We start from the raw sequence: 16,476 nt of genomic DNA on the forward strand, positions 1-16,476 counted from the left end.
TATATTTTTGGTCCCTATTACGCTGGGAATAACATGAAGTATGTTGGGGATACCCCCTTAAGTTGGATGCGGATGTTGGTGGTATACGTTGGGTGTACATATATGTACGCTAGACGTACATAAACAGACTACAAACACTACTTTTAGGGTTTGACACCTATTTAAGTGTCATTATAGACCATGAGATTGCCCCCTTATCATCCTCCTTCCTCTAAAGACTCCCACGAAACCCTAGCCTTTCCTTGTGTGTGTTTTGAGCCTTGGTAGTAAACTTTTGGTGTTTTTGTGCATTATGAAGAAGTAGAAGCTTGATGATCGAGCATTGGTTAGAATAGAGCTTGAAGATCCAGAACCTTCATCATCTTGGCAAGTCATAGAAGGTATAAAGTTTCAACCTTGTTGATTCATCTCTTAGATGTAGCTAGTTTAGAGTTCTTGGCATATTTTGGTCCTTTGAGTTGTTTCTTGTGAAGATAAGCTACTCCAAAAGCTTAGGATGGTAGATCTTAGTGTTTTCGAGGTCCCTTATGCATAAAAATGGTATCATTATGGTTTAACTCAACCATGAAAGGGTTTATGTTCATTTTATTAGGTTAGGGTGTTAAAAATTGGGTTTTGGGGATTATTAAGCGATGCATAACTTTAAAGCTTCCAACTTCATGGATTAAGACCTTGTTTTGGAGTACATCTGAAGTTTGGATGAAATAGTCTTAAGGGATCAAGCCATCTATATGAGGGTTAGTCTTCACAATGTGAGGGGTAGATTGAGTATTCCAAGTCTTTTGTGTTGTGGTTCTTACGATGTGACAGAAGCTCTGTTATGTCGTGACATTTGATTTGGGAATAATCGAGTTGAATCGGAACTGAGTTAGTGACCAGGCTGAACTCGCTTTCTCATGACGTGACCAACGGCTAGTCACTACGTGAGGGCCAGTCAACGGATAAGTTAACCATTGACTTTGACTGTTGACTTTTTGACCATAGTTGACCCTTGGTCAATTTAGAGGTTTTAAGGTGTAGACTGATTGAGTGTTTCTTTATTACGTTTAGTTGTTTTGTAGTACCAGTTTTCACCGTGTGATAGTTGTCGTGATTTAGCTACTATCTGTGAGTTGAGTCTTCTCACTATACTCGTGGGTCGAAGCCACTAATGCCAGACCACTGAATTGAGTAGGATTCATGTGTCTGTGTGACTATTGCTAGTACAGTTGTATGTTGCATTCATGGAGTCAATCTGAGCTTGGAGTCACTACGGACTCGGGGTTGATACGGACCCGATGGAGCCGATCTGGGCTTGGAGTCATTATAGACTCGGGGTTGATACGAACCCGATATAGCTATATGTTGTTATATATATATATATATATATATATATATATATATATATATATATATATATATATATATATATCAAGGTTGTAAAAATCGTTCGGTGGCCGACTAGGGTCAAACATTAACCGGTCTAGGCGGGGATTAATCAGTGCCTAGGCGAGGGACCTTTAATTGTAAAAAAAAAAACTTAAATATTACCTATATGACTATATCCAAAAAAATACTAACAAAATATGTAAATATCCATAAACATTTACATATTCAAGTCATCAAACATGATATAAATGCAAAATAAGTAAACTCTTCCACATAATGTACACTTCAATTTATCTAAGTTTGTAGGATCTTTGCAAATAGCAAATTCCCAAGCAATATCGTTTGAATTCCTTTTAAAACCAGTAGATGTTGAATCCATTGATTGTGTAGCTGAAGTTTTAGATGCCATTAACACCCTTTAATATGTGAAAATCTAAAAGAAATGGTCATGAGTACAACAATCCATGTACATGAGTGTAATCTATTTTGAAATAACTTGTTCCAGTTATCTGAAACAACAATTATGTATCTCATAATCTATTTAGTTTAAAAAAGGGTTAATGACTGAAAATAGGAATGAAAAAACTAGAATGAAACAGAAATGAAAAAATTGGAGTAAAACATGGGCAAACAATTAGAATGAAACAGAGGAAAAATGGTCTAACTTGTATGATCGTTATGAAACAGGAGCAAAAAACAGGAATGAAAACCCAAACCAAAACAGTTAGACCATTGTACATATTGTATGTTTGGTAGCATATGAGGCTTGTATATTTGTATGTTCATTAGCAACCCAAAACAAGAATGAAAACCCAAACCAGGGGCAAAACCTACCGATGACAGTTGGTCGAAGTCGATTGGATAATGAAATAACTATAGTCCCAATTGAGAGATAGTCGGAATTGACGGAATGAAATGTTCGGACTCAAAGGTATGGTCAAAAGAAGTTGTAGTAATGATTAGAAATCATGATGATCTCACTGATACAACACATTCATCAGGACATAAGTCGAAATAACCAATAAATTGAAAAAATCGCAAAAATCAGAAACATGAGGATGTGCAGATGTGTAGAAATCATGTTGATCACAAGTGTTGAATAACGATTATCACATGACCTAAGTCACATACCTGCGATGCGTCGCCGTCCCATGTGTCGACGTTTGATGGCGAAAGCTATAGCTGAAGTCGAATAACGCTTGTCGTCACATTCGAATGATGTTTGTGTAGGTGTGGTCGGAAGAAGCTGCAACTATGATGAAGTTGCGACAGTCGATCATTGGAGGAGAAGAGAACGGGATGAAGGAGGTGCAAAAATACCGAAGAAGAATGAAGGCGTTGTACTTCTTTTAGAGCATTGGGTGTGGGCAACTAGATGTAACACCATTTTGGTGCCACTTCACATGCCACATCACCAATGGTGTTATAACACCAAGTGGGGAAACGGTTATCATGTTTCATCTTGTTATAACACCAATTTTTTTCGATTTTATAATTTTTTTTTCGATTTTTTTAATTTAAATAAATATTTTTTAATTATAACATAATAAATAAAATATAATGTTTAAAAATTATAAATAACATAATAAAAACATTTTTTAAAGATTAAACTTAACATAGAAATTAAATTACACATAACATCCGAATTAAAAAAAATACAACGCTATTCGTTAAAAAACATTTTTTTAAAACTAAATGTTATTCATTATCGTCATTGTTACTATAGAAGATATAATCCGCCAAGTCCACTTGAAGTTGTCTGTGTTTATTTGTGTCCTGAATCTCAACCACTTGATGCAAATACTCAGTTGTTCCTGGTTGAAACTAAACGTGTATGGGCTCCGTTGTGATATGGTGTGCAATATTTCTCCCTTTATCTTCTACTACCATGTTATGCATTATGATACATGCATACATGATATATCGTAGAGTTTCTAAATCCAATGGTCGTGCTGCTTGTTCAACTATATGCCACTTCGCCTTCAGCACTCCAAAAGCACGTTCCACATCCTTACGTGCTCTTTCTTGTCTTCTCTTAAAAAATTTGTCTCGTTCTTTGACCGGGTGGTGGAATGTCTTCACGAATGTGGAATACTGAGGATATATTCCATCTGTAAGGTAATACCCATATTTGTATTCGTTTCCATTCACCGTGGTAGGAGCATCCGGGGCCTTTCTATTCAAAAGATCGTCGAATATTGGCGACTGATCAAGAATGTTGACGTCGTTGTTGTAACCTGCAACCCCAGAAAATGCATGTCAAATCCACAAATCTTGAGAAACAACAAACTCTAAAACCAACGAAGGTGATCCATGATGACCATTTGCGTATTTCCCTTTCCATGCTACCGGACAAATTTTCCATTTCCAGTGTGTGCAATCAATGCTTCCGATCATTCCGAGAAACCCATGGCGTTCTTCATGCGCCGCATACAATTGTTGCAAATCATGCAACTAAGGTTCCCACAAATACACATCTCCAAATGTTTCAACAACACCCCTTGACAATGTATACAAACTCTCCCTTGCGGTTCTTTCGGACATTCTCATATAGTCGTCCATTGTGTCGGGTGACTCCCCCATAGCCATCAAACGAATAGCCGCAACACATTTCTGCAACGTTGTAAACCCTCGTCTACCTCTAGCATCATATCTCAATTGAAAAAAATTCATACCTAAACATAAATTAACTACAGTTTAATAATATAGTACATTTGTTGTAAAATTAAAAAGTAACATGTAGTACATTTGTATTTATTTTGTATGAAAGTTTAGTAAAGAAATGATACCGACTTTCCAAGGCGTTGGCAATCCATAGGAACACATCCCTACTCAAACGAAATCTTCTTTTGAAGTCCTTCGTCCCGTATACACAATTATCCGCAAAGTAATCGCGATATAGATGCTCGTGTCCTTCCTCGCGATTTTTGTTTACCATCGCACGCCTTGTTAGTAGCGGGACTGGTTCTGGTTGTAGCAACTCATTAGTGTAATAATGATATATCATCCTGAAGAATATATTGTCCTTGGAATCATCAGACGAGTCGAAAGGTTCCATAATTTTTTTTAAAGATAATTGAGATTATATAGAGAGAAAAATAGAAGTTATGTGTAAAAAATTGTTTAGATATTAAGGATTTATTTAGGAAAATAATAAATAGTTTTAAAGTTTTTTTAATTAAGTCAAACGTTTAATACGACAACAGTCCAATTTTTTCCCGTTTACCCGGTGGTAACGACCATGAAACCCGCCGCAACGAGCTGCAACGAGTTGGGGGGGGGGGGGGGGTGGATTCTCCCATTATGACTGCGTTTCCGACTTCCACCTCAGCAACATTGTTGCTCGTTGTGTCCCATACCGTCCGCTCTTAGTTGATTTAGGTTAAGAAAAAAGTTTTCAATTTTGACTTTTTCAATTGACTTCTGTTGACCTATTTTGACCTCATAGAACGCCTAGATCGCCATTTTCCGCCTTTGACCATCATTGACCAATTCCGATTAATTGCAACGCCTATCAAAAGTCCTATACAGTTTACCTCCGCCAAGCGCCCAGGCCGATTTTTTACAACACTGATATATATATATATATATATATATATATATATATATATATATATATATATATATATATATATATATATATATATATATATATATTGTATGTGGTATTTTTTGGAAACTCACTAATATTTGTGTTTACAGTTGTTGATTTATTGTGTTTCAGGTACCTTAGATGATAACAGTAAGATGAATGATTGATTGTACACATCCATCAAAATTTTTTATGATTGAGCATGTTTTATATATCATTTGATATGTTACTATGATTTTATTTGATACTTATACTTAGTTTTTGGGAAAATAATATTTTAACCTTAAATAAAAATGAAAAACTTCTTTTGAAAATGGAACCTTAAAAAATATAATAAAGCAATTTATTATGCTATTAGGAAGGGATTATTTTTGAAGTTTTATGAAAGACAAATTTTATTTATATAAATTTGTTATTATATAGGAACCGTTTTTGAATATTTATGAAACTCAGGGACCATAATAAAATTTCATGAAACACAAGAATCATTTCTGAAATTTTATGGAGTACAGGGACCGTTCCTGGTATTTTTGTAATTTGTTAAAAGACAGATCCATTTTGTGAAATGGCCCAATAATTAAATAAACGATGGAATATTTTTGGACGCATCAACTACCAAACTGAGTTAAATACCAAATATGCAACAAAATCTTTCATTTCTTCTTTTACCACACTCTTTTGCGAACAACTTCATTTTCATTTGCTTCTTTTATCTCAAATTCAAATAAGAAGATCATCAAGAGGATAGGAAAAAGTTTCGAAAGATTTGAAGAAGAAAATAAGGGAATGGAAAAGCTACAAAGATTGGTTCCTGGGTATCGTTCAGTAGGGTTCATGCTTGTGATGGGAGTAACCATGGGAGTTGTTTACTTTTGTTTAGATCATAACAATGTAATAGGGTTTAATCTTATCGGAGTGGCGAATATAGCGGATGATTATTCGTTTGAAGGTTGTGATTTGTTCAACGGGAGTTGGGTTTATGATAACAAATCGAGACCTTTGTACAATGAGAAAGAGTGTTCTTTCATGGCGGATGATTATGCTTGTCATAAATTTGGAAGAAAAGATTTCGAGTATCAGTTCTGGAGATGGCAGCCCCATGGCTGTGACCTTCCCAGGTTCTCTCTCTCTCTCTCTCTCTCTCTCTCGGTATATAGTTGACATATATGCATTAGGAGTTGTACTGTGTGTTGTTGTAGCATACTAGCACTCATACTATTGCAATACTTACCTAAGAAAGAAAACTGCAAAAGAAGTTGACTCGATGCATTAAGGGGTTGTACTTTCTCTTTGGGGTGTGTTTAGAAAGATGAATAGTGCATATAAAACTTGTACATGTGATGTGAGTAATCAAACATATACAAAGCTTATAAAACTCCAAGAAGTGGACACTATGTTATGTATGTGTTAGTTGTAGAGTACAAGTCTATAAGTAGTTAAGTACACCCTCATTAAGGATTTAGTCAACTGAGAACGCGAGGTGTACATTGTGCTTTAAAAATTGTACATTTTCATCTCGAATTGTACTAATTTAATGGATAAATTTTTAGATTCAATGGAACAGCATTATTGGAGAAGCTAAGAGACAAGAGGGTTGTTTTTGTTGGAGATTCAGTAGGGAAGAACCATTGGGTGTCGCTCCTTTGTCTTATTGACTCATGGATCCCCGATCCATCTCATAAAGTTGCAGAATGGCATGGCTCATTGATTACGTTTAGAGCATCTGTAAGGGATCTGGTCGCTTTCTTTTTTTTATATATTATCAATACATAAATGTAAGACATTTATTTTATTTTATATATTTGACTGAGATTCAACTGTGGCATGGAAGGAATTCAATGCCTCTATTGATTTTTATTGGGAACCATTGTTGGTGGAATCAAACTGCGATGATCCTGTTCATCATCGTGTACATGATCGGATCATGAAAATTGAGAGCATCGAAAAACATGCCAAACAATGGATCGATGCTGACATGCTAGTTTTTGACTCGTATACGTGGTGGCTTGTGCCTAATATGACACTCTTGTAAGCCTTCTTCAAGCATAAAGAGTAACAGACTAGAGACTAGACTGGATTAGACTGGATTGGACTGGACTGAATAAGTTTTGCCTGACTATATTCGATGATCATGATGAAAAGGGCATTAATGCCTTTTGCACAGACAATACAAGACAAGAGATTGAGAGCAAACGTATGTCCCACTTTGCTCAACATATTTGAATGGGACAAAAATGGAAATGTTTGTTCCATTACTATCAGTCTGATTTCATATAACACAATACAACCTGTTTTGTCATATTCTATTTTGTATTATAAATGGGGACCAAAACTTGTATTTGTAGGTGGGGATCATTTGAAAACCCTAATAGAACTTTAATAGAATCCGGAAGGGTTAGACGCTATGAGATGGCACTAAAAACATGGTCGAATTGGTTGGAAACTCACCTTAACCGCACCAAGACTCGAATGTTCTTCACAAGCCTCTCACCCGATCACAAAGAGTATGCATCATAATTAATCCTTAATGTATTTAAAACTATACATACTACATGTCAATTACCATAATTAATCATATATTACTTCTTTGTTACAACTATTTCTAGGTATGGAGATCCGATGGGTGAAACATGCTATAATAAAACGGAGCCGATAATGGAACAAGGGTATTGGTCAAAGGGAACGGATAATGATTTGATGAGAACAGCACAATCAGTAGTACAAGATCTTGAAAAGAAAGGGTTGAAAATTGAGCTTCTGAATATAACACAACTTTCACAGTATCGGAATGATGGACATCCTACTATTTACAAAAGGCATTGGGTTCCACCAACGGAATCGGAATTGGCGAATCCTATTGCTAATTCCGATTGTATACATTGGTGTCTTCCGGGGGTTCCTGATGTTTGGAATGAGATCCTTTATACGTACATACGCTATAAAGTGTGAAATTTGGTTGTATGTTGAAAAACTATACATATACAAGCCTAAAATACAAGCCATAAAATGTCATATATTGTGTCTTATTATCAAGAGTGATTTTGGGTAGGTGATTATTGAGCTATAGAGCATGGTATGTACACAATTTTCAAATAATTAAAATTCAAAGGTACCCCACCCCCGAAGTCTTGTTTTAATTTGGTGATTTTGTTACACCAACCCTTTTGTTGTTTAGTGGTGTGAAATATTACAAAGTCATGTCTCGTGAGTTAATTTGAAAAACATATACAATATTTTTAGTAGTGTGTTAATTCATGTAATATTGTTTATATAACCATTTAATGAGAAAAAACTATTGTCGTTAATTTAATATGGTAATTTCCTACTGTTTGTCATTCTTTATTACTGTTTACCATTTTATAGAATGATTTATAAAAATGTTGAGTTGTTTTATATAAACTAAGAAATATATTATGTTAGACTAACAGATTAACGAAAAAATAATTTTTTTTTTATGTTTGACAGAATAGTTGAAAATATAATTTTTTTTTTTTTTTTTGATTTAATGTTTGAAAGAATAGTTGCCAACGAAGGCTCATCATGAGAGAAACTTGGATAGTGAATATTTATTGACTGATTTTTTTTTCTTTGTTTTTTTTAAAGAAAATATATTAAACTAACACTATGACTCCCTATCTTTTTACAATTTGGATGATAACATATTCCCTTCAACCTAAAGGGTGTATTTGAAAGAATTAAAAAAAAAAAAAATCTTTATAAACTAGTTGAAAATCTATTTTGAATAGTTTTTCAAAATCTAGTTTTGTAAAATATTTTTTAATTTATCAAAATTACCAGCTTAAAAAATACAAACAATAAACCACCAGGCTTTTAGAGTTTTTTAACAAAATTATATCAGATTAAATTTTGAACATGATAAATATCTTTATTAAAGTTTTAATATATGCAGTAGTACTAAATAGAAAGAACTGTCCAGATCCACAGGGTTCAAAAATCAAGATTTATCCTTTCTATGCAAAATAATGTGACCAGAATCAGCCTTATATTACCCACTTTTTTTTTCTTCTTTTTCATTAATGTGATATATTCGGGATTATTTTAGCTTTCAAAAACAAAAGTCACATCTCCATGTTTCACGGGTTTAAAAGCATCAAAACTGAACAATCAATAATATTACATCCCACAATTTAAGCATTCTATTCTACGAAGGCAGGCGGCAGCTATTATTCGTATAGAGATAATAACGACTCGGTGATCGGCATTCTCTTTTAGGAAATTGTTTAGTGATTGATTTAAAATTAATCCCACAATTTAAACGACTAAAGTGCTGAAATTCATTTTTTCTGTTTTGTACCCTTAAGTGCATTCATAAAACCGATAATTTTCTAATGAGCTTTTTTATAACACTTATGTGTAAAGCATGGTCCTGTCAAAGCAAAAACTATAAAAATAAATAAATATGATTAGAATTATGAAAAATTAGGCAACTTTATAGTATTTTAATTTTTCTTTAATATAATCATTATGATTTTTTTTATTTTATTTTATTTTTTTTTTTTTTTTTTTTTTTTTTGTATGGATGATCCTTATGGAGCAAACTTCGTACACAAATAATCCTTATGACTAATATTATTAATAGACTCTGTCAAATGTTCGTTAAATGATGAAAATAACTTCTTTTTTCTTTTACTTTTTCAAACTTTGTATATTTTGTCATTTTTTTAAACTTAAGGGACTAACTTTTAGACAAAACTGCAAAAATGATCCCCATAGTTACTTATTTTATGTGGTTATGGTCCAAACATTTGAAAAGTTGCAGATTTTGTCCCTTTTAACAAGTTTTATTGTGATTTTGGTCCTTCATACGTTAAGTTTAATTGATTGACTGTTAACTTTTTTAAAATGATAAATTTACCCTCATGGACCATTTTCGCACTTTTGTCTTTTACCTTACTATGAGGACCATTTTTGCATATATTTTATTTTATTTTATTAAAGTATTATATATTAATAAATATTTTTTTATATATAATATTATATATTAATAAAATATTTTTTATTGGATTATTAATTTATTTTAGTTGATTTATTTTTTTATTTTTTTTGGAGTAATTCTTTTTATTGAGTTATTATATATCAATACATATAGTTTTTAATATATAATATTTATATCATAATAAATATTATATTATTGGATTGTTACTTTTAATTTATTATTTTCTTCATATACTAAATACTGTTATTAATTCGTATTAATGTTATTTTATTTTTTAATCTAATGTTATTAATTTAATATAATTAAAGTGAAAAGAAATTTGAAATTTGAAATGTATAATTAATAGGGTTGACAATTGGTATGGTATGTGATATATAATATTAATGAGGAATTCAAATATTATGACACTTGTCAATAAAAGAATTGACATATTCATTTATTAGAATAGGAAGATATATATATATATATATATATATATATATATATATATATATATATATATATATATATATATATATATATATATATATATAGAGAGAGAGAGAGAGAGAGAGAGAGAAAGAACTAGGTTCAAATGTGAATTGACATCTATTGTGCGGACATGTGGACAATGTTATTTTGTAAGAATGACAAATAAAATATGTTCTTTAATAATGTGAATACGTTCAATCTTACATAACTATTGTCATTATCACACATTCTTACTAATTAAATCGTCTATAAGGTGTAACGACGTAAATTTTCAAACCAAAATTTTTATTTTTTAAAACACATAAAAACTCATAATATATTTCTCAAAACAATATTGTTCAAATGTCAACACAAATCCACATAAACTGTCACTATCCCGGAATCATCCACAAGGTCTCTAAATCGCTGTGCACAATTAAGACGATGCCTTCCCGTGATCCTGAGAGGTACCTGAAACACATAATACATAACACGGTAAGTACGAAGCTTAGTGAGTTCCCTAAAATACCACACATGTTTCATTAGCCTTTTATGGTTATGCTCAAACAAGACCCTCCGGTCAATGTGTCTCAGTGGGACCCTCCAGTCCCACAACTCGGGTGGACCCTCCGGTCCTAACTCAGTAATCTCATAATAATACACATCACAAATCACAAAGACATAATGCAAGATATCACAATACTCAAGATAAAACATAAGACCCTCTGGTCATAAAAAGATTACCACTCTAGGTAAAGTATAGTGAGAAGACTCACCTCATAAGCAAGCAAGTAAATAATCTCGTACACGAATATCGAACTAGCCTCCACCTAATCACATAAGTTAATTATCTCTAATTAACATTTAAGTAACGACTCTAAATAAACAAAGTTATTCTCTCTCTCAAACTCTTGGAATGGGTAAAAGACCATTTTACTCCTCCATGGTCCCCATAACCCCTACATTGACCAAACCCTAAAGTCAACAGAAGTTAACACTCGAGTCAAATGTCCATGTTAACTTGACTCACCGAGTGCATCTATGTGACTCGCCGAGTCCCCTTTATTCCTTCAGAACATCGCGAAAACCCAACTTAACTCGTCGATTTATCTCATTAACTCGTTGCGTTACCCATGTCCAGACTCATCGGGGAATCCCTAGCTGACTCGTTGAGTCAACTCATTGACTTGTCGAGTCCCTTAAGTTAAATTCTCATTCAGGCATTTTAAGGCAGAACCCATGCCCCATACTCCAGATCTGACTTCCTAAAGCTCGATTATGACGTAAAGCTTCGATCTTTACGTTCATGCAGGACATATTTGCTCCATAATGCCAATTTAATCTCAAGCAAGGGTTAGATGCACAAGATCTTATCTCTAACTCAATAAAGTTCGGGTCTTTGGACTCACAAGACCTCCTACACTCCAGATCTAAGGTTTCAACCTCAAATCATGCTCAAAGGACTCAAACGACACAAAAGGGATGGGAAAAAAACCCTAAAAACTCCCTAAACCAAGATCTCATAAGGAAATGATCAAGTTAGCATGTTTTTATCTCCAACTGAAGCAGAACTCTGATGAACCTCTAGATCCAAATCCTCCTCTTGATCCAAGCTTTAATACTCTCCTCTTCTCCTTCAAAAGTGCACTAATAACCACAAGATTAGCTCCTCTCTCACTCTCTAGCTCAAGTGGACGGTTAGGGTTTCTCTCAAGGGTGTAAAGTGACTGGTGAGGTTGAAATGAGAGCTTAAGGCCCCTTAAATAGGTCACAAACCCGAGGATTTAGGGTTTCCTCACACAGCGCCAACTCGGCGAGTCGGCTCTCTCACTCGTCGATTCGGTCATTAAACCCAGGTGACCAATCCAACTCTACTCGACAAGTCAGACACACAACTCGTCGAGTCACTCATTAAACCCCAAAAACAAATAAATATATAAATGTAATACCTGGGAGTCAGGATGTTACAATTCTCCCCTACTAGAATCAGACTTTACCCTCGAAGTCAGGCTCCAGAAATAACTCTGGATACTACTTGCGCATCTCGGACTCCGGCTCCCAAGTCCACTAGGACCCCTTCCGATGTTGCCACTGGACCTGAACCAAGGGCACCTCTTTGATCCTCAGAACCTTCACTTTCCAATCCAAGATCACTATCGGCCTCTCAATATAATTCAGTCTCGCATCCACCTGAATATCCTCTAAGGATACCACCGCCGTCTCATCGGCTACACACTTCCTCAACTAAGACACGTGGAAGGTGTTATGAATCCGAATCAACTCTGCAGGTAGCTCCAGCCGGTAAGCTACCTTAGCCACTCTAGCAATCACGCTGAAAGGACCAATGTATCGGGGCCCCAGCTTGCCCCGTTCCTGAACTGGATCACCCTTTTCCACGGGGATACCTTTAGGAGGATAAAATCTCCAACCTTGAACTCTAGCTCGGATCATTGCCGATCTGCGTAACTCTTCTGGTGACTTTGGGCTGTCAGTAACCTTTGTCTGACCTGCTGAATTTGCTCGGTAGTCTTCAGCACTATCTCAATGTCACCTATCACTCGCTGCCCTACCTCTCCCCAACAGATGGGGGTACAACACCTCCTCCCATATAAGATCTCAAAGGGAGACATGCCAATACTGGTATGGTGGATGTTGTTGTAAGAAAACTCGGCCAAGAGCAAATAGGTGTCCTAAGTTCCTTCAAAGTCCATAACACATGCACGTAGCATGTCCTCGAGCGTCTGAATAGTCCACTCACTCTGCACGTCTGTCTTCGGGTGGTATGTGGTACTAAAATGCAATCGGGTACCCAAATCTTCATGAAATTTCTTCCAGAACCTGGAAGTAAAATGCACATATCAATCTGACAGTATCGAGGTCGGCACTCCATGTCGTGCTACCACCTCTCTCACATAAATCTCAATCAGTTTCTCTACAGAAGAGCTCTCACTAATGGCGAGGAAGTGAGCACTCTTCGTCAACCGGTCTACAATCACCCATATCACGTCAAACCCACGTGCGGTCATCGGTACCTTGGTGATAAATTCCATCGAATTCTGTTCCCACTTCCACTGGGGAATCTCTAGAGGATATAACGGGCCATGTGGATGTTGGTGCTCTGCTTTAACCCGACGACAGGTCAAGCACTTCTCAACTACCCATGCCACGTACCTCTTCATACAAGGCCACCAATAATCTCTCTTTTGGTCCAATTACATCTTAGTGTCCCCCAGATGGATCGAGAATCTTGATCTATGTGCCTCCTCCATCAGTATGCATCGTTCTCCACCTATCTAGGATACCCAAATCCGCCCTTGAAAAGTCATAAGCCCACAACTGTCTGTCATAAACTCGGAAGGCTGCCCAATCACTCACTCACTCTTGCGGTTCTTCGATCTCACGGCCTCCACCTGGGCCTCTCGAATGGTATCTAAGACTGAAATCATCACTGTCATCCTCATGCACACATCTCGGATCAGAGCACTCGCTGATCTACGGCTTAGGGTGTCGGCTACCACATTAGCCTTGCCCGGATGATATAAGACATCATAGTCATTGTCCTTCACTACATCTAACCACCTCCTTTGCCTCATATTCAGGTTGGGCTAATCCATGAGGTACTTCAGGTTCTTGTGGTCTGTATATATGGTACACTGGGCCCCATACAAGTAGTGGCACTAGATCTTGAGGGCGAACACCACCTCCCAAAGCTCTAGGTCATGGGTGGGATACCTCGTCTCATGAGGCTTCAACTGCCTCGATGCATATGTTATCACGTACCCCCTCTACATTAACACCGCACCCATCCCAAATATAGAAGCATCACAATAATCTAAAAAGTCCTCTAGTCCCTCAGGAAGGGCTAACACTGGGCCTTTGTACAATCTCTGGAAAAGGGTCTCAAATGAGGGCTGCTGGTTGGGCCCCCAAGTAAAAGTAACACCCTTCCAGGTCAACTTGGTGAGAGGAACGACAATATTGGAGAAATCTCTGATAAATCTACGATAGTAGCCTGCCAAAACCAGAAAACTCCTAATCTCGGATGGAGATCTCGGCACCTCCCATGTCATAACTACCTTAATCTTGGCCGGGTCAACCAATATCCCATTCTGATTAACGAGGTGCCCCAGGAACTGGACCTCTTGTAACTAGAAATCACACTTGGAGAATTTAGCGTAAAGCCTCTCCGTCCTCAGTACTCAAAGGATCTCTCTAAGATGCTCCTCATGCTGGTCTTTTGATCTCAAATACACTAGAATATCTTCGATGAACACGATCACCGATCGATCCAACATAGGCCTGTATACCCGGTTCATGAGGTCCATGAACGCTACTGATGCGTTGGTGAGACTGAAAGGCATCACCACAAACTTGTAGTGCCTATAACGAGTCCTAAAGGTTGTTTTCTGGACATCCTCCTCCCAGGCTCTCATCTGATGATATCTAGATCTCAAATCAATCTTGGAAAACCAAGACGCCCCCTGCAACTGATCGAACAGATTTTGATGGGACTCAGGATCCGATAACATGGATCTCTGATATCGAGGGGTGTTTCTACACTTGTTCAACGTTAGAGCATTGGAGGGTAAGGTTCACGCTGAACCAGCTTCGCTTGGGAGTAAAGGACTGGTGGAAGTTTGTGACGACCAGTTTTACTCCTGCAGAGCACACTGTAGTGACATGGGAGAGGTTTACTTTGATGTTCCGAGATAAGTATGTTCCCCCCGTGGAGAGAGATCGTTTGTCCCAGGAGTTTTGTCTCTCAATCGGAAGACAGAGTCGGTGACTGAGATTACACAGATGTTTCACGAGAGGGCGTTGTTCTGCCCTGAGCATGTGTTGACTGAGCAGGTGTGCATGAGCCGATATTTGAGCATTTTGAGGAGGGATATTCAAGGACTGGGGGCCAGAAGGGCCACACTTGTGGAAAGTATGGAAAGAGTCACGAGGGGCGTGCCAATCGGGGATTTGCTACAAATGTGGCAAATAGGGGCATATGGTGAAGGATTTCCCCAAGGGGTTTGCAGTTTGCTTCCACTACAACCAGACTAGCCATCAAAAGGCCGAGTACCCCCAGCTACTTCAGGGATCAGCACAGGGATCTACACCTGCTGCTTTGCGTGCTACTGATAGTCGACCGGTGAAGGCCTAGGTTCTGAGGGCTTGTGGGAGAGCTTTTCAGCTGACAACGGAGGAGGTTCGCACAACACCTGATGTCGTGGCTGGTACGTATTTCCTTATTTACTTATTTTGAGATTTATTGTGCTTATTTCGTACTGTATTTAGGTACATTTCTTGTGAGTTCTATACCTGCTTTGGTGTTATTTGACTCGGGTGCGAGTCGATCATTCGTGTCTTTAGCTTTTAGTCGTTACATCAATATCTGACGTGAGGTGTTGAGTCGACCTTTGAGGGTTTCTATAGCTGACGAACATGCAGTTTTTTCTACTGATGTGTTCCGAGGATGTGTGCTGGAGATTTTTGGTGTCGAGTTTCGGATTGATCTGGTACAGATTGCGATGGGTGATGTCCGTGTCATCGTTGGCATGGATTGGTTGAGCCGTTTTGGAGCAGTGATCGACTGCAAGCGTCAGTTGGTGACTATACGAGACCCCAGTGGGGGAGTGCTTACAGTGTACGGAGAGGGTACCAGATCTAGGTCATCCTTCTGCTCTGCTGCCAGGGCGAGGTAGAGTTTACAACAGGGTTGTATGGGCTTCTTGGCGTACGTGATGGATCCGCAGATTGTTTCAGAAAGGTCGAGTTCTATCTTCGACGTTCCGATAACGTGCGAGTTCCCAAATGTTTTTCCAAATAAGTTACCAGGTGTGCCTCCCGAGAGGCAGGTGGAGTTCCGGATTGATTTAGTTATGGGTGTGGCGCCTATTTCCAAGGTACCTTATCGCCTTGTACCACCAGAGATGCAGGAGTTATTCTCGCAGCTCTAGGAGTTGTTGGGGAAGGGATTTATTAGACCGAGTAGCTCGCCGTGGGAAGCGTCGATCCTTTTTGTCAAGAAAAAGGATGGTTCACACCAGATGTGTATAGATTATCGAGAGTTGAACAAGCTAATGGTCAAGAACCGTTATCCACTTCTGAGGATCGGCGA

At 37.2% G+C, this 16,476-nt stretch overlaps 1 protein-coding gene across 1 annotated transcript; it reads left to right on the plus strand.

Moving 5' to 3' along the window:
* Positions 1 to 5,630: 5,630 nt before the first annotated feature.
* On the plus strand, positions 5,631 to 8,097 carry LOC145013969 (protein trichome birefringence-like 34). Its single transcript, XM_078972319.1, has 5 exons — positions 5,631 to 6,078; positions 6,511 to 6,685; positions 6,792 to 6,988; positions 7,306 to 7,464; positions 7,567 to 8,097. Exons 1-5 carry the CDS (start codon positions 5,747 to 5,749, stop codon positions 7,907 to 7,909), a joined length of 1,206 nt encoding a protein of 401 aa, XP_078828445.1. The 5' UTR covers positions 5,631 to 5,746; the 3' UTR covers positions 7,910 to 8,097.
* The last annotated feature ends 8,379 nt before the right edge of the window (positions 8,098 to 16,476 follow it).

Source organism: Lactuca saligna, chromosome 9 (assembly GCF_052625555.1).
Source record: "Lactuca saligna cultivar CGN05327 chromosome 9, ASM5262555v1, whole genome shotgun sequence".
NCBI lineage: Eukaryota > Viridiplantae > Streptophyta > Magnoliopsida > Asterales > Asteraceae > Lactuca > Lactuca saligna.

Coding starts and splice junctions, on each gene's coding strand:
- LOC145013969 (XM_078972319.1), top strand. CDS start 5,747: ATGGAAAAGCTACAAAGATTGGTTCCTGGGTATCGTTCAGTAGGGTTC. Junction 6,686..6,791: donor TGATTACGTTTAGAGCATCT/GTAAGGGATCTG, acceptor GTGGCATGGAAG/GAATTCAATGCCTCTATTGA. Junction 7,465..7,566: donor CTCTCACCCGATCACAAAGA/GTATGCATCATA, acceptor AACTATTTCTAG/GTATGGAGATCCGATGGGTG.